We start from the raw sequence: 17,658 nt of genomic DNA on the forward strand, positions 1-17,658 counted from the left end.
CTCAGTAAAATATGAGGTATTCAAATGTGTTGTACTGTATAGGCTACATAGACTATTCTACGGTAGCTTTGCAGACTCGTCGTGTATCATGCTGTTCGTGGTTGAGTGTGAGACCTGGGCGCTGCATTGATGGCTTGTTCATGGGTGAGGCGACCCTCAGGAAGATCTTCTGTCTCCAGGACACTCTGCGTGGGGTGAACGGAGCGCTCACAGAGTCACTGCTGCAGCCTGACAGGGTCCTCTTCCTGCCCTCCCCATTACTGACAGAGAGAGACAGGTGGGGGTGTGGGGGTGGGGCAGGGGTAAGGAGGGAGAGAGGACAGTACAGTCATTGACTAGTGACACCCGATACAAGAGTAAAAGTGTCATCTTACTCTAACACTCTCTCAGCATTTGTCATTCTTACAAGTACAGGCACGCACAGTCGTACACACACACACACACACACACACAAGCACGCGCACGCACGCACGCACGCACGCACGCACGCACGCACGCACGCACGCACACACACACACACACACACACACACACACACACACACACACACACACACACACACACACACACACACACACAATCTTGTCACTGAAACAGAGGAAACCTTATACCGCTAATCAACAGAACGTCTCTGCTGCAAAGTGGTGTTGTCTGTCAAAATGAGTCTGAAGGAGCATTTGTGACAAACAATATAATAAACATACAGAAACAGTGACCAATGATGACCAACACTCTGATTAATAAAGCAGAAATTAAGAGTTGCAGCTCAATAATTAGTACATACAAATAACAGCAAACATCAGAGACACAGAGGCAGCCATTGTTGTTTGCTCATTTCCTGTAAAAAATAATAGCTTTGATGGGGGAGGAAGAGAATAGGGTCGAAAGCTGATAGATCTATTCCTAGACCTTTCCTCACTGGCTCATAGTCAACTCACATTTTTGATAGAAATGTATACATATATCTATATACACAACTGTCTATATATATACCATTTGAAGAAGGAAATACTAGATAAGAAGAAAAAATACCCATCAAACTGAAGCACCAGGACACATGAACGACAGTTGTACCTCAGGATAAGAGCCTGTCTAGTCATGAGGGCGACCGGTGCTCAATTACAGGCAGTGAATAACAGGAAGTGAACTCCTAGAGAGAGGTCAGGGGGCCTGGGGACACTGTTGACTAAAGGGACACAACACCATCCTCGGCGTAGTGAAGCGGCTCCCTCTCCTTGTCCCATTCACTTCATTTACATTTTACATGTTAACCATTTAGCGGACGCTTTTATCCAAAGCGACTTAGAATTACAGATTACAGGGACAGTCTCTCTGGAGTAGCTTTGGCTAAATGCCTTACTCAAGGCATTGATAGTGAGATGGACTTGTGATCGGAAGGTTGTGAGTTCAAATCCCGCCTGAAACCACACCACTACTAGTGTGCCCTTGAGTAAGGCACTTAGCCCTCAGTTACTCCAGGGGGAATGTCCCTGTAATTCTTAATTGTAAGTCGCTTTGGATTAAAAGCGTCTGCTAAATGGCAAAATTATTAAAATTATTTAAAAATTAAGGGCACACTAGAGGTGGTGTTCCCGGGTGGGATTTGAACTCATGTCCTTCTGATCACCAGTCCAACTCACTATCCACTAGTACATAACTGTACATAACTCACTGTAGCCCTATATATATAATATCTGTAGATATCTCTAAGGCTTGCTTGCACTGGCTAGATGCCGAATGCATTTCGTTGTCATTGTACTTGGTCTATGCCAGTGACAATTCAATTGAATCTGAAATTGAATCTGAATCCTCCACTCTCATCCTCCGCTCTCAACTGCTGACTGGATGGGGTTTCCATACTAGGGCTTCCATACAGGCTTCCACTGTCCTTGTCAGAGGAGAGCAGGTGCAGGAGGGGAGGAGAGGAGAAGAGAGCAGAGCCATCTGAAACCACTGAGGGCAGCCCCCTGGTGGTTTCTCACATGGCCTCCTTTGCTCGTATCCTTTTCTTTCTTCACCTGCACTGATAATGATTAGGTGGAAGTCAGCGTGATGACTTGCCTCTGCCATGTAACCCCCCCCCCCTCCTCCCCCGTGAAGACGGCACAAGGGTGGGACGCCACAGACTACCAGGACGATGAGGAACACTCCTAATTCCAGCCGGACAGCTTTGGGGAGCGTTTTGTGTTACATTCTCCCTGTCTGACACAGTGCCTTCATTTACCCTTCTCTGTATTCCTCTTGCAGACTGAACTCAGGGTCCTACAGACACACACACACCAGCTCTGCAAGCAGACTAGCACAGTAGCCCTGAACTGGTTCACATCATCAGATAAGATTATGCTGTAAATGTCGGGGTGAACCTACTCTCAACCAGGAGCCGCGAGTCGTGCAGCGATCCACACTTGGTACTGATTAGTTAGGTACTGATTAACTAGTCCTACGGGTGATATGAACAACTCTGGAGGGCCTGGGGGAGGGGGGGTCTGACTGCTATGAGAGGGAGAACGGCCCCTCGAAGAAATTTATCATCTACAGATGAGTCCGGGGGATGAAACTTGGTTAAAATTGAAATGTTAACCTTTAGCAGTCAACACCCAGGCAGTGTGCAAATGTCATACCATGTGGGCCATGGGGGGTCAAACAGAGTTGGGAGAATTAAAAGTTACAGGAAGGTATTTACTGATTTTTATGCTCGCTGAATTAAATGAGGCAGACAGATCTCCACCTACCCTTCTCACCACACTGTGGAGTCAGAGCACACTGGAGTCTGTCTACCTGGGGGTCCAGGTCTGTCTACCTGTCTGTCTACCTGGTGATCCAGGTCTGTCTGTCTACCTGTCTGTCTACCTGGTGATCCAGGTCTGTCTGTCTACCTGTCTGTCTACCTGGTGGTCCAGGTCTGTCTGTCTACCTGTCTGGCTACCTGGTGGTCCAAGTCTGTCTGTCTACCTGGTGGTCCAGGTCTGTCTGTCTACCTGGTGGTCCAAGTCTGTCTGTCTACCTGTCTGTCTACCTGGTGGTCCAGGTCTGTCTGTCTACCTGGTGGTCCAAGTCTGTCTGTCTGTCTACCTGGTGGTCCAAGTCTGTCTGTCTACCTGTCTGTCTACCTGGTGGTTCAGGTCTGTCTGTCTACCTGGCGGTCCAAGTCTGTCTGTCTACCTGGTGGTCCAAGTCTGTCTGTCTGTCTACCTGGTGGTCCAGGTCTGTCTGTCTACCTGGCGGTCCAAGTCTGTCTGTCTACCTGGTGGTCCAAGTCTGTCTGTCTGTCTACCTGGCGGTCCAAGTCTGTCTGTCTACCTGGTGGTCCAAGTCTGTCTGTCTGTCTACCTGGTGGTCCAAGTCTGTCTGTCTACCTGGTGGTCCAGGTCTGTCTACCTGGTGGTCCAGGTCTGTCTGTCTGTCTGGTGGTCCAGGTCTGTCTGTCTACCTGGTGGTCCAGGTCTGTCTGTCTACCTGGTGGTCCGAGTCTGTCTGTCTACCTGGTGGTCCAGGTCTGTCTACCTGGTGGTCCAGGTCCGTCTGTCTACCTGGTGGTCCAGGTCTGTCTACCTGGTGGTCCAGGTCTGTCTGTCTGTCTACCTGGTGGTCCAGGAGCTGCAAGGTGGGCGTGTGGTGAACATTCTGGCACAAAATAGCGGTGGTGCATCACCCAGGTGGGTGCTAAGTATTGGTGGTGGAATGCAAGGCTTTGAGACCATGGGAAAGGTGTTTCATGGAAAGGTGCAATGCATCGTCAAACGTCAAATTCAACACTAAGTTACAACCAGTATACAACAATCTACTGTGAATTCATGTATTCAACCTTTCAAAATCTACACGTAAAAATGTGAAATAGATCTCTTAAATGAATCATGCATGCACACTTGCACAGCAACGGCTGGTGTCAGTATCAACATAGAAAGTTAATCGAGGTCCGGCTACCCCTCAGCTTGGATCACTGTAAGAAGATGTGTTGGTAAAAAGGTGCGATATGATGTTAATAAAAACACAGTCCAGGTTAAATATGTGCAGTAAAGAAGCGTTAACATGCAAGAGAGGGAGCATACTCTATCAGCATCCCCCCATACTTCAGACAAAAGTCAAAGACAAAGAGTCCAGCAGAGACAAAGGAAAAGTGGTCTTTGGCATGACTTGTGAGGTGAGGTGGGAAATGGACAAGTAGGCAGATAGACGAAGCTAGACGAAAAGCAAGTTGTTAAGGGTTGACACAACGAATACTGCCGCTGCCAGCCCACAGAGGAACCCTGCCTCCTCCCCTCCCGAGGCTGGTGCTTCTCCAGCCAAAGCAAGGTGGCGTCTGTGACACCCCCTCTCACCTCTTGAGGGTCCCACTGTCTGCCAGGGAGCTCAGGGAACTCAGGGAGCCCAGAGAGCCCTGGTAAAAGCTTTTCAGGAAAGTGGGGGCAGAGAAGGAGGTGGGGAGGCTGAAGGTGGACTCGCTCTCTGAGACACTGCGCTTTCTCGAGATGGTCTGAGGGCTGGGTGAGCCAAACACACGACACGTCGCCCACAGATAAAAACAAACACACGTTAGGGAAGGCTGCGCAAAACAAAGGGAATAAGGCATCAAACACAGGGCTAGGGAACCTCTGAGGTGACTGTTCAAAGCCTGTGGGCTGGTGTACACGGGAACTTCTAACTAAAGAAGTGAAATGTTTTGACGAGCCTTAAATGGAATCTCCATTGGCAGAAGCAAATCTCAGAGGGCTATAAAAAGCTAGTCGTAAAAGCGGAACACATACTGTAGGTGATGAATCAAATTATTTCTCAGTTAGTAGCAAACCCGTTAAGGGGAGTGACATGCTTTGATTTTTCGTTGACGTTAGTTTTAGCCATTAGCATCTTCAAAGCACATCGTTAACATGACATTGCAATACAATATCTCCTTTGAACGACAGTACATACTGCACTGATACAGCACCATAGAGAGTACCCCATTCTGATTTCACATTCAAGCACAACAGAGACACTGTTTCACAATATTTCTACTCGCATCACAAATGCAGCATAGTTTGATCATCAAATGGCATCACATACAGTACTGAACAGACAGAATGTCACAATTGCAATGAGTTGACAGATCAGACAGACTTTCTGTCAAAACCCTCTTTCATCCCTCATCCCATTCACAAGGTGGTAGAAATGGTACAAACTGTTGCTTTTTGCCAATGATCTAGGATCAGATTACCATACTCTACATCGTAGCCGTAACCATTAGGCAGATGAAAAGAACCTGATCCTGCATCAGTGATCAAGGCAACTTCTACCTACGACACACTTCCTCACACCATCATGTGGTAGGAAGGGACATAGGGTAGAGGGAGGTGCTGTGCTGGGTTGTTTACCTGCTCTGCAGTAGTTCAGGGTTGACAGACTGCTGTCTGCGTAGTGGGGCCTTGCCACCCTGGCCCTGACCCTGACCCTGACCCTGGCCCTGACCCTGACTCTGAGGCTGGGCGTCGTTGAAGGAGATGCGTTTCTTCACCGGTGGGTGGCTGAATGTGTGGGCGCGGCGACGGAACTGGGGGGCGTCCGGGTCGTCGTCAGGGAAACCAGGTGGTGTCCCAGGTGGGGAGTCGCCGGGAGATTCGTCCTGCTGGAGGGTGTAAGGAAGGATGAAGGTGATGATGATGATGATGAAGATGGACCAACAGTGATGAGCAATTCAGATAAGGGTCTGATTACTGCTACTAAGAGCTTATAGTGATGTGAATTGTTCACTTGTTAGTGAAAGAAGGTGATTAAATTAAAGTGGGAGAGCAATACATTATTGCTACTTACTGCTATCATAGAATGATTACCACCTTGAGGTAAAGTCAACAAATAGACATTGTTCAAATGACTGCATGGCTGACCGTAGACTCGAGGTGCGCCATCACAAACACACCTAACGCCACAGTCGGACAGTCCTCAATATCTAATTGTAACCCATGCACAAATAAAAGGCAAGATGCAAACTTAACTACATTTTTCGAGACTGTATCACAACGTCCTGCACCAAACTTAAGACGCCAAGTTAGTATGAACAGAACCCAAACGACGCCGGCCCCAGGTCCAACTGGTCTGCACTCACCTAGGCTAGCTAGTGATCCACCCTCAATACCAATCAGTCCGTGTTCAGATCCAACACAACTCTACTGGCTCTACTCACTCACTCCGTACCTCTCCGAGCAGCTCCCTATTGTCTTCTAATGGCCAGTGTCCTGTGACTCACTGCATCACACACTACTGGATGGGAGGCTCTTCAAGGCTCAATTCCATAACAACCCTCCCTCCTCTCCTGGACCGACCATGACTACCTTATCACAGATCTGTCATGACATGATAGATAGAAGCAATAAGACAGGAGCTCCACGTAGCTTGGGGTGGGGGAGCCGTTATCAGATTACCGTCACCTATTCAGTCCTTTTATACCTGCCCCTGGAAGTGAACAAGGGCCCTAGGGAAAGGGGCAAAGGATTTGGATTGGAACTGGGCCAATGCCACATTGTTAAGGGGGAGGTAAGCCCCTCCAGTGTTGGGCCTTGTTTACTGCGCCCTGCAGAGGAAGCAGAGGCATTGCTCAGCAGACACACAAAGCTGAACATCCTGTCTGTGTTTCCTGACTGGAAATCTGTATCCTGAGAGTATCCTTACTCAGCTCCGACACGAGGCCTGGGCAACAGACACAGAGGAAAACACTCTGGACATTACACTGTAACCCTGCTTACATGGATTAATCTAGCTGGGTCAGGGTTACAGCAGGGGTTAAAGGGGGGAAAAGGCACGTAAGGTGAAGACAACACAACATGTGTTTAACTGTGATAGATTGGGATCATTTGCGAGGTTAGCTTTTGTTTTCCAGAAAGAATGTTTTATTCATGTTATTGTGATTGAAGGTGTAGGGGATAAGGGCAAGGGAGGGGTTGTTGTTTAGTTTTTTTTTTTTTTTTTTTTTTTACATCATGTGATGTTTTTGTAGGCAAAAACAAAACTCACACTGCTGGTACTGTCAGGGACATGTTTGGAGGGCTTGTGACAATGTCTATGTGTACAGCGTGTGTGTGTGTGTATGTGTGTTTTATAATTTAAAACACAGACCTTCCTCATCCCTCATGTATGGGCCACAGGGTCGCCATCGCACCCCCGCCTCACATTTTGCACTCAGGCGACAGAGCGGAGTGCTCCGCCATCAAACGAGCGCCCAAACTGAAGCCAAAAGGGAGGATTGACAGCTCCACAAACACGCTGCCTACGGCACTGTTTGATTTACCATGCCTGGAAAAACACCGGAAAAATCTAGGAATATCTAAGCCAAGCTACGCTGCTAGCCAAGAAACTGCCTGTCCACGTGAGAGAGGTGCTATTTGGAGCCAGAAGACATGGGTCTTTGGGATTCCTGGAAGTGATCAATGATCATCACCTAGCTGGCCTTTCTGTGAAAAGAACTGTAGTGACTGGCCTCATACAGACAGTGGTTCATGTGTGATAATTCCCAGAAGATCCCTTGGATATTCAACAGTAAAAACAACTCTGGGAATTCTCACACTCCCTTCGGGAATACTTACTCTCTCAAAACTGCCCATGCTTCCCATACTTCCCAAACGGCCTCTCATCCGGCTGGCGCCCTGATGACAGAAGACACAAATATGTTGTCAACCTTCATTTGTTACATCACTGAACAACTGACATCATGTTCACTATTGCTCACATAACCATTACCGTTTCATAGAATGGTCATATTTAACTGAAGCCTTTGCACTTCTGTTAACAAAGACAATCTTCTAAAGGAGTACTTCAATAAGATACAGGAGCATATGCCTGACTGGTAGAGTATTATGTACTGGCACATTGGTCTTAGAGATGAGAACAGATGGCAGTAGTGGTTTCTGATACCATGGATGCCAAAACAAAGGTATTATTGAGCCAGAGGGCAGAACTGGGTCAATCCAAATCTCATGGACAACAATGACACAGAAACAAAGACTGAGACGATGAGAGACACAGATACCGGTACCCCTGGGAATGTGTTCTTCAGGGAAACAGACAGTGACACAAAGAGACGGACAGAGAGAGTGAGACAATGATGTGAGAGAGAGAGAGAGAGAGAGAGAGAGAGGGAAAGAGAGAGAGAGAGAGAGAGAGGGAGGGAGAGGGAGAGGGAGAGGGAGGGGGAGAGGGGGAGAGAGAGAGAGAGAGAGAGAGAGAGAGAGAGAGAGACATCCTTGTACCCGTGAGAAGATGTTCTCCAGGGAGCTGGTGAGGGAGGTACGAGCTTTGTTCTTCAAGATGTCCAATTTGAAGCGTCCTCCAGTGGTGGTGCTGTCTGCTGCCGCTGCTGCTGTGTTGTTTGGGGCGTTCTGTCAACGAAACAAGAACAACAGGTCAGACTTAGTCAGCAAACAGTCACGACCCTAGAAACACCGCTCCACAAAGTGTCAGAGCGCAGTCGTTGGCATACGTGCTCCAGGGAAAAGAGACACAGCAAGAGGCCTAAGAGAGGTTTATACTTCTAAATGATGTTGTACTTCTGATCTGTGTGGGCTCCCCTGGTGATAGGGCATAAGAAGAGTGAGCCGTTTGAATAAAAGCATTCATCCATCATTCAATAAAGCATTCATCTTCATTCAATAAAGACCATTCATTCATTCATTCATCCTCCAGTCCAACAGTCTCTGCAGTACTCTCCACGCATTCAATCAGAGAAAGGTCATAGATAGGTGAGAGGAGGAAAGATGGTTGTCACTGAGTCAGAGAGTGGACGAGAGAGGAGCATGAAAGGAGAGGAGGTAGGGAGGGAGGGAGGGCGGGGAGAGAGAGAGAAAGAGTAAGAGAGAGAGAGAGGGAGAGGGAGAGAGAGAGAGACGGAGGGAGGGAGGGTGACAGGAAATGGTGGAAGTGTGGGAGTGAGGGATGGATGCTGGGGTTTAACACGGTCAGAATAAGCAGTTTTTTTTTTGTAAAGGAGTGACTATATTGTCTTTGGTATGGTTTGGCCTGAGTACACACTTATTATATATTTTTTTTAAATGGTCAATCTGAGTACACACTTCAACTAGGAAGCTCAATTGGGAGATGTTCTGCTTTTATTGACAGGGAGATCCTGCCAGTCCTAGAGGCAGGTGTGTGGTTACCTGAGGGGCCTCTCCGATGTGGAGGTGGGACTTCTGTTTGGTGCCACACAGCTGTCTGAGGTGAAGAATGACCAGCTCGTTCTCCTCCTGGTCAGACAGCGGCTTCATCCTCTGCAGGCAGATTCACAGGTGTCACGTACAGACAGAGCAGCACTAATGCTGTCAACTAAAGAGTGCTTCACAAATCAATATGTTTCACTTAAGATTTTTCCGCCTGTGCCCTTACCTGAACTCGCTCGAAAATATCCACTTGTTCGTTGTCAGTCAGCTGAGCGAGATATTTTTGGATCGCCAGCTTTGCCCTTGGCGGGTACAGACCTAGATTCAGACACAAACCAGAGCCGTTCACGTCAAGATAACTTAACTCGAATGAAGCCACCCAGTAGATGTAGTGGAATGGAAGGAAGATAGGTAGGTAGGTAGGTAGGTAGGTAGGTAGGGTTACCTTCGATCCTCTCACAGAGCTTGTGCAGGTCGTGCATGGGGCAGGCCTCGCACAGTTGGATCAGGGTCTTGGCGCTCTGCAGGGCTGCTGCTGTACTAAAGGCCTGCTTCAGAGTCAGCATCACCTCATCCACCTGCATTACGCAAACACCAGCAGTCAGACCCCCCCCCACAAACACCAGCAGTCAGACCCCCCCCCACAAACACCAGCAGTCAGACCCCCCCCCCACAAACACCAGCAATCAGACCCCAACACAGACCCCAACACTCCCCCACCACCACCACCAACACTCCCCCACCACCACCAACACTCCCCCACCACCACCAACACTCCCCCACCACCACCACCAACACTCCCCCACCACCACCACCAACACTCCCCCACCACCACCAACACTCCCCCACCACCACCACCAACACTCCCCCACCACCACCACCAACACTCCCCCACCACCACCACCAACACTCCCCCACCACCACCACCAACACTCCCCCACCACCACCACCAACACTCCCCCACCACCACCACCAACACTCCCCCACCACCACCAACACTCCCCCACCACCACCACCAACACTCCCCCACCACCAACACTCCCCCACCACCACCAACACTCCCCCACCACCACCACCAACACTCCCCCACCACCACCAACACTCCCCCACCACCACCAACACTCCCCCACCACCACCACCAACACTCCCCCACCACCACCACCAACACTCCCCCACCACCACCACCAACACTCCCCCACCACCACCAACACTCCCCCACCACCACCACCAACACTCCCCCACCACCACCACCACCACCACCAACACTCCCCCACCACCACCACCAACACTCCCCCACCACCACCACCACCACCACCAACACTCCACCACCACCAACACTCCCCCACCACCAACACCAACACTCCCCCACCACCACCACCAACACTCCCCCACCAACTGTTCCAGGAGACTCATGTAAAGCAGTAGGAACAGGAGCAGCCCCTCTATGATCCGTGACTCACCAGGGATTCACTAGCACACTGGAAGACGTAGCACACATACTGGCACGGCCCGGAGTCCACCGGGTCTCGACAGATCAACCCAAAGTGATCCGTCTGCTGTATACCCTGTGTGGACGACAGTTCACAAACCATACAATATGATACCAGACCAAACAACACAAACCATACAATATGATACCAGACCAAACAACACAAACCATACAATATGATACCAGACCAAACAACATTACTATGAAATACAGACCGAATTGGGCAGGAGTCTACACAAACTTTAATAAACCAATGAAATAAATACAACATAATATCACAAGGAATGTGGAGAGGATAACAGCAAGGTATACAATATGAATCAAAGGCTTATGTTTATATACTCAGAAGATGTATGAGGATGTTAACACAACATTTATCCCTCCACAAATATGTACTTATCTGTACTGTTCTTATCCAGTCTGAATTATGAAGGACTTCCTTCAAGCTATGTTTGGATTAAAGGCTCAAACATTTCCATGATGTATGATGTCATTTGGAATCTAATCAAGTAGTAATATGCATTTGATAACCTAGGGCCACAAGTGACGCGTTTGTAAATGCACTAACAACATCATCTGGACTGATGAAGCTGCGGTAATGCATTCAGTGAGCACTTTGAGAGTTGATCGTCTGGAGAGTGCTGTGGAAATGAGGGGGGATGGACTACAGTAAGGAAGAAACCTTTAGGTAAACACCGGGAAGCAGAAACAGACGCTTGGTACCGACCTGAGAGCAAGAGGAGATATCTTTGAAATTCTTCTCCAGCACCACCGTTTTACTGTCTGGACTAATGAGGTTAACCTCAAAGCGTCCGACCTGCAAAGCACATGCACACCCACACACAGATATATACACACACACACACACACACACACACACACACACACACACAGACAGACAGACAGACAGACAGACAGACAGACAGACAGACAGACAGACAGACAGACAGACAGACAGACAGACAGACAGACAGACAGACAGACAGACAGACAGACAGACAGACAGACAGACAGACACACACACACACACACACACACACACACACACACACACACACACACACACACACAGAGACAGACAGACACAGACAGACACACACACACATTAATGAGGAACCTGACCTTCATGCATAGATAAAGGCAGGGCAGAAGAATAGAAAACAAGTCCACCATGTCTTATGATTATCTCATGTCTGTGCCCATGGCTGCCTCCAGAGACTGATTAATTAATTCAGTCTCTCTCACACACACACACGCAAACACACAAACTCTACAGTACAGTACATAAACAATGACTCTACAGTACATAAACAATGACTATGTATGATTCCACATACAGCCTATGTCAAACATAGACTACATTTCCCTTCTGGTCAGGCCAAATCTCTTCTGATTGTGTATCACTAGTCACAACTATCCCATATTATTCAAACAAGGTCAGAGAGGCTACACAAACGAGCTGTGCAGATCCATAACTGACTGCCGTGTTCAGAGAGTATCATATTGAGTACTACGCTCTGGGTTTCAAAAAGCTGTCATGAGGAAATGAGCACAGCAGGGGGTGGGGAAAGGCGGCTGGCTAACCGGACAGCATGCTAGCTATTCCCAAGGAACCAGCTAGCTTCAGCCCGTCGAAAGAGAAGCGCTTCAGTAATTACTACTGAGAGAGAGTAATGGCCTCTCTAAATGAGACCGTTATACAGGGCCTCGCCAACCTGTGTTTTCTAATGAACAGTGACTTGGCATTCAAAATGATTTGCAGTACCGAGCACTAAGCTAGACTAAATAGAGAAGAGGATTGGATGGCAAACAGCGCTAAAGCCGCGCAGCATGTTGGCATTGAGTGCATTGCCTCATTATAAAGGCAGCAAGCCAATGATCGAAAATAGAACACTGCATGTTATTGACTCATTGATCAAGCGTGTGAAGGGAATCCATTGATATCCAATTCAACGTGCTGACTCACTCACTTAGACAAATGTACTTGCTGTAAGTCGCTTTGGATAAAAGACTGAGGTGAAATGACTTTTAAAAAAAAGGATTCATACTTCATAAATCAACCCTTTTGAAATGATACTAAATATGCACATTCTCAAAGTTGCACTGGAGGGTTCTCATGTGCAGGGACTACATGCGAGCACATGTTCCTTCACATGCTCATGAGCATGTTCCAGCTATGTGCCTCACTGGGACCTCTCACCATGCCACGTCTCAGCCCTTCCAGTGAGTGACTGTAGTCACTGTACAGTGAAAGCAGCGACACATAACGCCCCCTCGACCAGACGGACTCAAACCAGAGGTAAACAACACGTCTTCAGGAGTGAGGGTCAACAACATGGACGTGTAGTATTCCAATAGACCACGCTACATGATAACTGAGCAATGGGCAATATGGGAAATACTGCTGCTCCTGCTGCATATATTACAGTACACGGTCTCCTAAAAAGCACACACATGTGTTTCATGAAATATACTAAATGAATACAAATAGTACATATAAAATCATTCTCGAGACCACTATACTAATCCAACACATGACGTCGTATCATCCCGGTACCTGGAAGAGCATGGTTCGGTTCTTGTCTGTGTCGGAGGGCTGGACGTGGTTGGGCGCGCTGGCGTGTCTGCGACGCACGGGGGCTTTCAGCACCCCCTCCCGGGGCTTCCTCTGCAGGTTCCCTGCCAGACTGCTGCAGCGCGTACGGAACTCCTGCTGCTCCTCGAACCCAGAGTCCTCCACGATGCACTCTGGGAAGGCCCCCCTCAGGCTGCCAAGGCTGGGGCTGTTGGACATGCCGTTACCTGGACGATACAGAACACATCAGGAGGAGGAGAGTCCACCACTATAGCAGTACTATAGCAGTACTAATACTGTAGTGTTCGTTGTGAAAAACCTATTGGTAAACGGGTGATGATAAATGGTGAATGGAATGGACTGCACTTATATAGCGCCTTATTCCAAAGCGCTTTACGATGGCCTCTCATTCACCCATTCACACACACACCAATGGTGGCAAGCTACCATGCGAGGCGCCGGCCGGCCCGCTCATTGGGAGCAATTTAGGGTTCAGTGTCTTGCCCAACGACACCTCGACACGTGGACAGGAGGAGCCGGGGATCGAACCGCCGAACCTTGCGTTCATTAGACCCCGCCTCTACCTCCTGAGCCACAGCCGCCCCGCGGCACCAGGTACAGGTCCGTGAACCAAGTTCCCCACACGAGGCATCGGGAGAGGCCCTTACCTCCCAAACCCCCACCGTTGGCCACCTCCTCCAGGCCTAGCTCGTCAGGTTCCTCCAGCCCCTCACTGAGGATGGAGGAGAGGGGGTCTCCATCGCCCCCCATCGTGAACTCCACGGGGGCGTTCTCTGTAGACCCCCGCTGGCCACCGAGGAGGCGGAGGCGTTTGCGCTCCACCTCGTGCTGGCGGAACTTCTCAATGCAGTCATCGATGACGGTGGAGGGAGCCTTCTTGTGCCCGACGGTCACCTTGATAGATTGACGGAATTAATGACTTAGATCAAACGTTATCATACATATTACTACATACATAATTATACTAACAACTACACATAGAGCATATCACTTCGCTACTATGGCGGTTACCTCTAGTCACACATGATCAAATGATCAAACTTAAAACACCCCGATAAAGTTAGTCCATTGAGGTTTGCTACCTTGCCACAGTAGAGCACCTCAAACTTCTGGGAGTTGTAGAAGGCCTCGTCAGTTTCCTGCTTGGGTTTGGAACCCTCCTTCAGGGCCGACTTAGACACCTGCCGGACACTGCTGATCACCTCTGGGACCTGGGAGAGACAGGAGGAAGGAGAGAGGGTGAGGACGGATGGAGGGGAAGGGAGACGGAGAAACGGATGCCAGAAAGAGTAGACGGCAAGGAGAAAGGAGAGGAGGTGGAAAGGGAAGAAGAGAAGAGGAAGTGAAAGGGGGGAATAGGTAAACGAAATGGCAAATGGGTGGGAGTAAGAGAAGAATAGAGAAGGTTAGTTCAGATGAAAGTGATATCTCAATCAAGAAAGAGAAGAGAGAAGGTTAGTTCATATGAAAGTGATATCTCAATCAAGAAAGAGAAGAGAGAAGGTTAGTTCATATGAAAGTGATATCTCAATCAAGAAAGAGAAGAGAGAAGTTTAGTTCATATGAAAGTGATATCTCAATCAAGAAAGCCATAAACTCAATGAGGAGGGTTCAATTATAATACCAACAGGGGAGGTCATTAAAACAAAACAATTATAGACTCAACACAGAGATATCAGATTATGTGTAATGGCACTATAAATACCATTAGAAAACCAACCATCCAATCATGGCATACAAACCAAAATAGAACGAGGTAGAAAGTACTATTTATTTGTAGGTTTGGAAAGAGCTCATGGAACAACTCTTTTAATGCTGTGGCCCTCTGCCTACTGTATGAATATTAGTGTGATGAAGAAGCTAAGAGACGATTTTGAAGGTCATCCCTTCTCTCTCTCTCATCCTTCCTGTCAAATCTCTATTGTCTCTATCGCAATAAAAAGACAAATATGAGTGGGACTGCCCCACTCAGAGAAAAAGAAAAAAAGAAAAAGAAAGTACAAGGCTGTACAAACCAAATAAAACAGATTTACAATAACACGCCACTGTCTTGGAGAGACAGACCAAACACCACACTGGTGACAGAATTAGGCCGGGAGCCAGGAAACCCACAGGCAGAAACTGAAAAGGCCAGCGAGGAGGACAAGGCTGGAAACAGACAAAACACTAAGTGGAACAAATGGCAGACTTGAGAGTCAACTATCCCCTTCCTTCTCTAATGTGGGAGGAGCAGCCGGTGCAATACCAAGAAACAGAGGAAAATTCTGTGAGAAAAAAAAAGAGGCCACACAAGTCAAGGCAGAGCATACTGTAAGTCAACATTGTCAATCCTTTAGCAATGCTGGGGAATGTGAACCCACTCCATCACTTTGCCTCGAGACATTTTTACTGCAAGGGGTGGAGGAAAGAAGTGGTGTTAAAGATCAATACAACATTCTACTATAAATTTGCCGGACACAACAGCACTGGAGTAATGGTGACAGAATGCTAGCTCTTTAAAAAGCAGAAGGCCTCAGATTCAGATCCAAGGTCATAAAATTACTTGTTAAGGCAGCAATGAAAGCTAAAATAAACAATACCTCCACATTCTGCATACCCTTCCATCTCTAGGCTACCACTGATAAGAAGGGCAGGTGGTGTGCTGGGCAAATATGCTTGAGCTATGGCAAAATATTATGCAACGCAAATTAGGGATGGACGGTTTCCAATTATTGAAACCGAAAAACCGTCAGAGAGTAAAACCGCGGTTTTCCGGTTAACCGAAAAATACAGTAAAAAAAAAAATTAAAAAAAAAAGTATTTTTTTTTTTTTTTTTTTAATAATTGAGCCCTACTGCTACAATACACTCATGTCGAACACCATTAAAACACCGTAAGCACAGTCGCAACACATTTAGGCTACTTAGTTTCACAAATATAAGTGGAAAGGCAGACTTTTGTAAGCTACACCATACATGAAAACACATGAACACTTAACACACCAGCTCTGCTGATCCAGGGTGCACGCCTGCACGGAAGATCATCTCTTGGAACAGCGTCTTCATTGAATGAACTGCTTTCTCAATATCTTGGTTCTTAGACAAAGTTTCAGCTGCTGCTCAATGTATTTAAATATTTGAATACTGCTCAATAATCACTGAAATATTAGACTTAGAATTATGCAGTGAACATACTTAAAGCTTTTCATAAAAACCACATGCCGCGAGACTGACTCGTCCTGAACTGTCGTAAGTCAATCAACAAAGAATGCCCCATCAAAATAAAAGTGCCCATGGTAGAGCTGTCAAAATAGAGCTTTCAAAATAAATGTACTAATACAGATAGAGATAAATACAGAACTACCTTTGCGTCACTAAGTGACCGCGTATCTTCTGAGACATGCGTTCTGTCATCACTTTCAGTAGCGCCTTCACACACAGTGGCGCTGTGCACAAACACTCTTGATCCGTATAGCTCTTGTTTTATTATATTGTGGTTTAGTAAATACTGCACTTGGAGTTACATTCAATGCATGATTTGTGCTATAGAACATAAATAAAGTTTGATTGATTGATTGATATCAAATCAAATCACATTTTATTGCTATAGCGCATTTCTCACAAAAGTGACCCAATGCGCTTTACAGAGAGCAGCGAAAATGATCTTATTAAATGTAAGCGAGTAATTGTAAAAAACCTTTCCTATCTACCAATAACTGAAGGCAACTATCTTTCCCATAGAGTGATTCGTTACCCTTAAATATAATCCCAATTAGATATTAATCCTCAGTTATTCTTCACAACTGACCAAACCTCTCACTCATTGCGCGGCAGATTCAGACTATCATTGTTATTTTCACACACGACAAACATGTGACATGTTCCAGTTGTATTCTTATTCTATTTTATTCTTCTAAAAAAAAAAAAAAAAAAAAAAAAAAAAAAACGGTTTCAGACGGTTTTGATAAAAAACCGTTTCTATTTTTAGAAACCCCGGTTTTCGGTTTAACCGAAAAACCGTCCATCCCTAACGCAAATACCTCAAACCTTCCCATGGACGCTTGTATTCATCCACATGAGACATGGATTCAGATCAAATATTTTCCCTGACCCCTTTCCATGTTGTTGCTGTGGCGACACAGACTGTTTTAAGGTCAGGCCACAACTTCCCTACCAACCCCCAGGGATGAAAACACGCAGGACTGGAGACAAAATGGTCCATTGAGATAGAGAGTGGGGGGGGGAAATATCCTACACACTCAACCATCTCTTCTACTCGCACAAAGCTCTGACTTGTAGAAGTAAAAGCAAGGGTGTGGCTGCTTGCTTCAAACTGTCAACTGGCTTATTTCCCAGGCATACTTGCAAGATTTCCAGTAAATCCTCGACACGAAAACGCTGCATAAACTACTCACCTAAGTTTGTCAGAGTAATCACTGTTAGAGAGCTGGTTAACAGAGTGAACTTGTAGGGCCTGTT

General features: G+C 47.2%; 1 protein-coding gene across 1 annotated transcript in view; it reads right to left on the reverse strand.

Annotated features, from left to right (window-relative positions):
* tbc1d4 (TBC1 domain family, member 4) overlaps nucleotides 1-17,658 on the reverse strand; it is a gene marked incomplete at its 5' end in the record, with an annotated part of 31,621 nt that overhangs the window by 7,898 nt on the left and 6,065 nt on the right. Inside the window, 13 exons of the mRNA XM_080536069.1 lie at nucleotides 115-260; nucleotides 4,320-4,481; nucleotides 5,349-5,599; nucleotides 7,551-7,610; nucleotides 8,214-8,342; nucleotides 9,117-9,227; nucleotides 9,343-9,434; nucleotides 9,562-9,694; nucleotides 10,577-10,681; nucleotides 11,333-11,422; nucleotides 13,163-13,407; nucleotides 13,849-14,095; nucleotides 14,284-14,412. Of these exons, the coding sequence (XP_080392195.1) occupies nucleotides 115-260; nucleotides 4,320-4,481; nucleotides 5,349-5,599; nucleotides 7,551-7,610; nucleotides 8,214-8,342; nucleotides 9,117-9,227; nucleotides 9,343-9,434; nucleotides 9,562-9,694; nucleotides 10,577-10,681; nucleotides 11,333-11,422; nucleotides 13,163-13,407; nucleotides 13,849-14,095; nucleotides 14,284-14,412 (1,900 nt within the window). The remainder of the gene's footprint in view (nucleotides 1-114; nucleotides 261-4,319; nucleotides 4,482-5,348; nucleotides 5,600-7,550; nucleotides 7,611-8,213; nucleotides 8,343-9,116; nucleotides 9,228-9,342; nucleotides 9,435-9,561; nucleotides 9,695-10,576; nucleotides 10,682-11,332; nucleotides 11,423-13,162; nucleotides 13,408-13,848; nucleotides 14,096-14,283; nucleotides 14,413-17,658) is intronic.

The sequence above is a fragment of the Nansenia antarctica genome (genome assembly GCF_963989245.1).
Source record: "Nansenia antarctica genome assembly, chromosome: 7".
Classification (NCBI taxonomy): Eukaryota; Metazoa; Chordata; class Actinopteri; order Argentiniformes; family Microstomatidae; genus Nansenia; species Nansenia antarctica.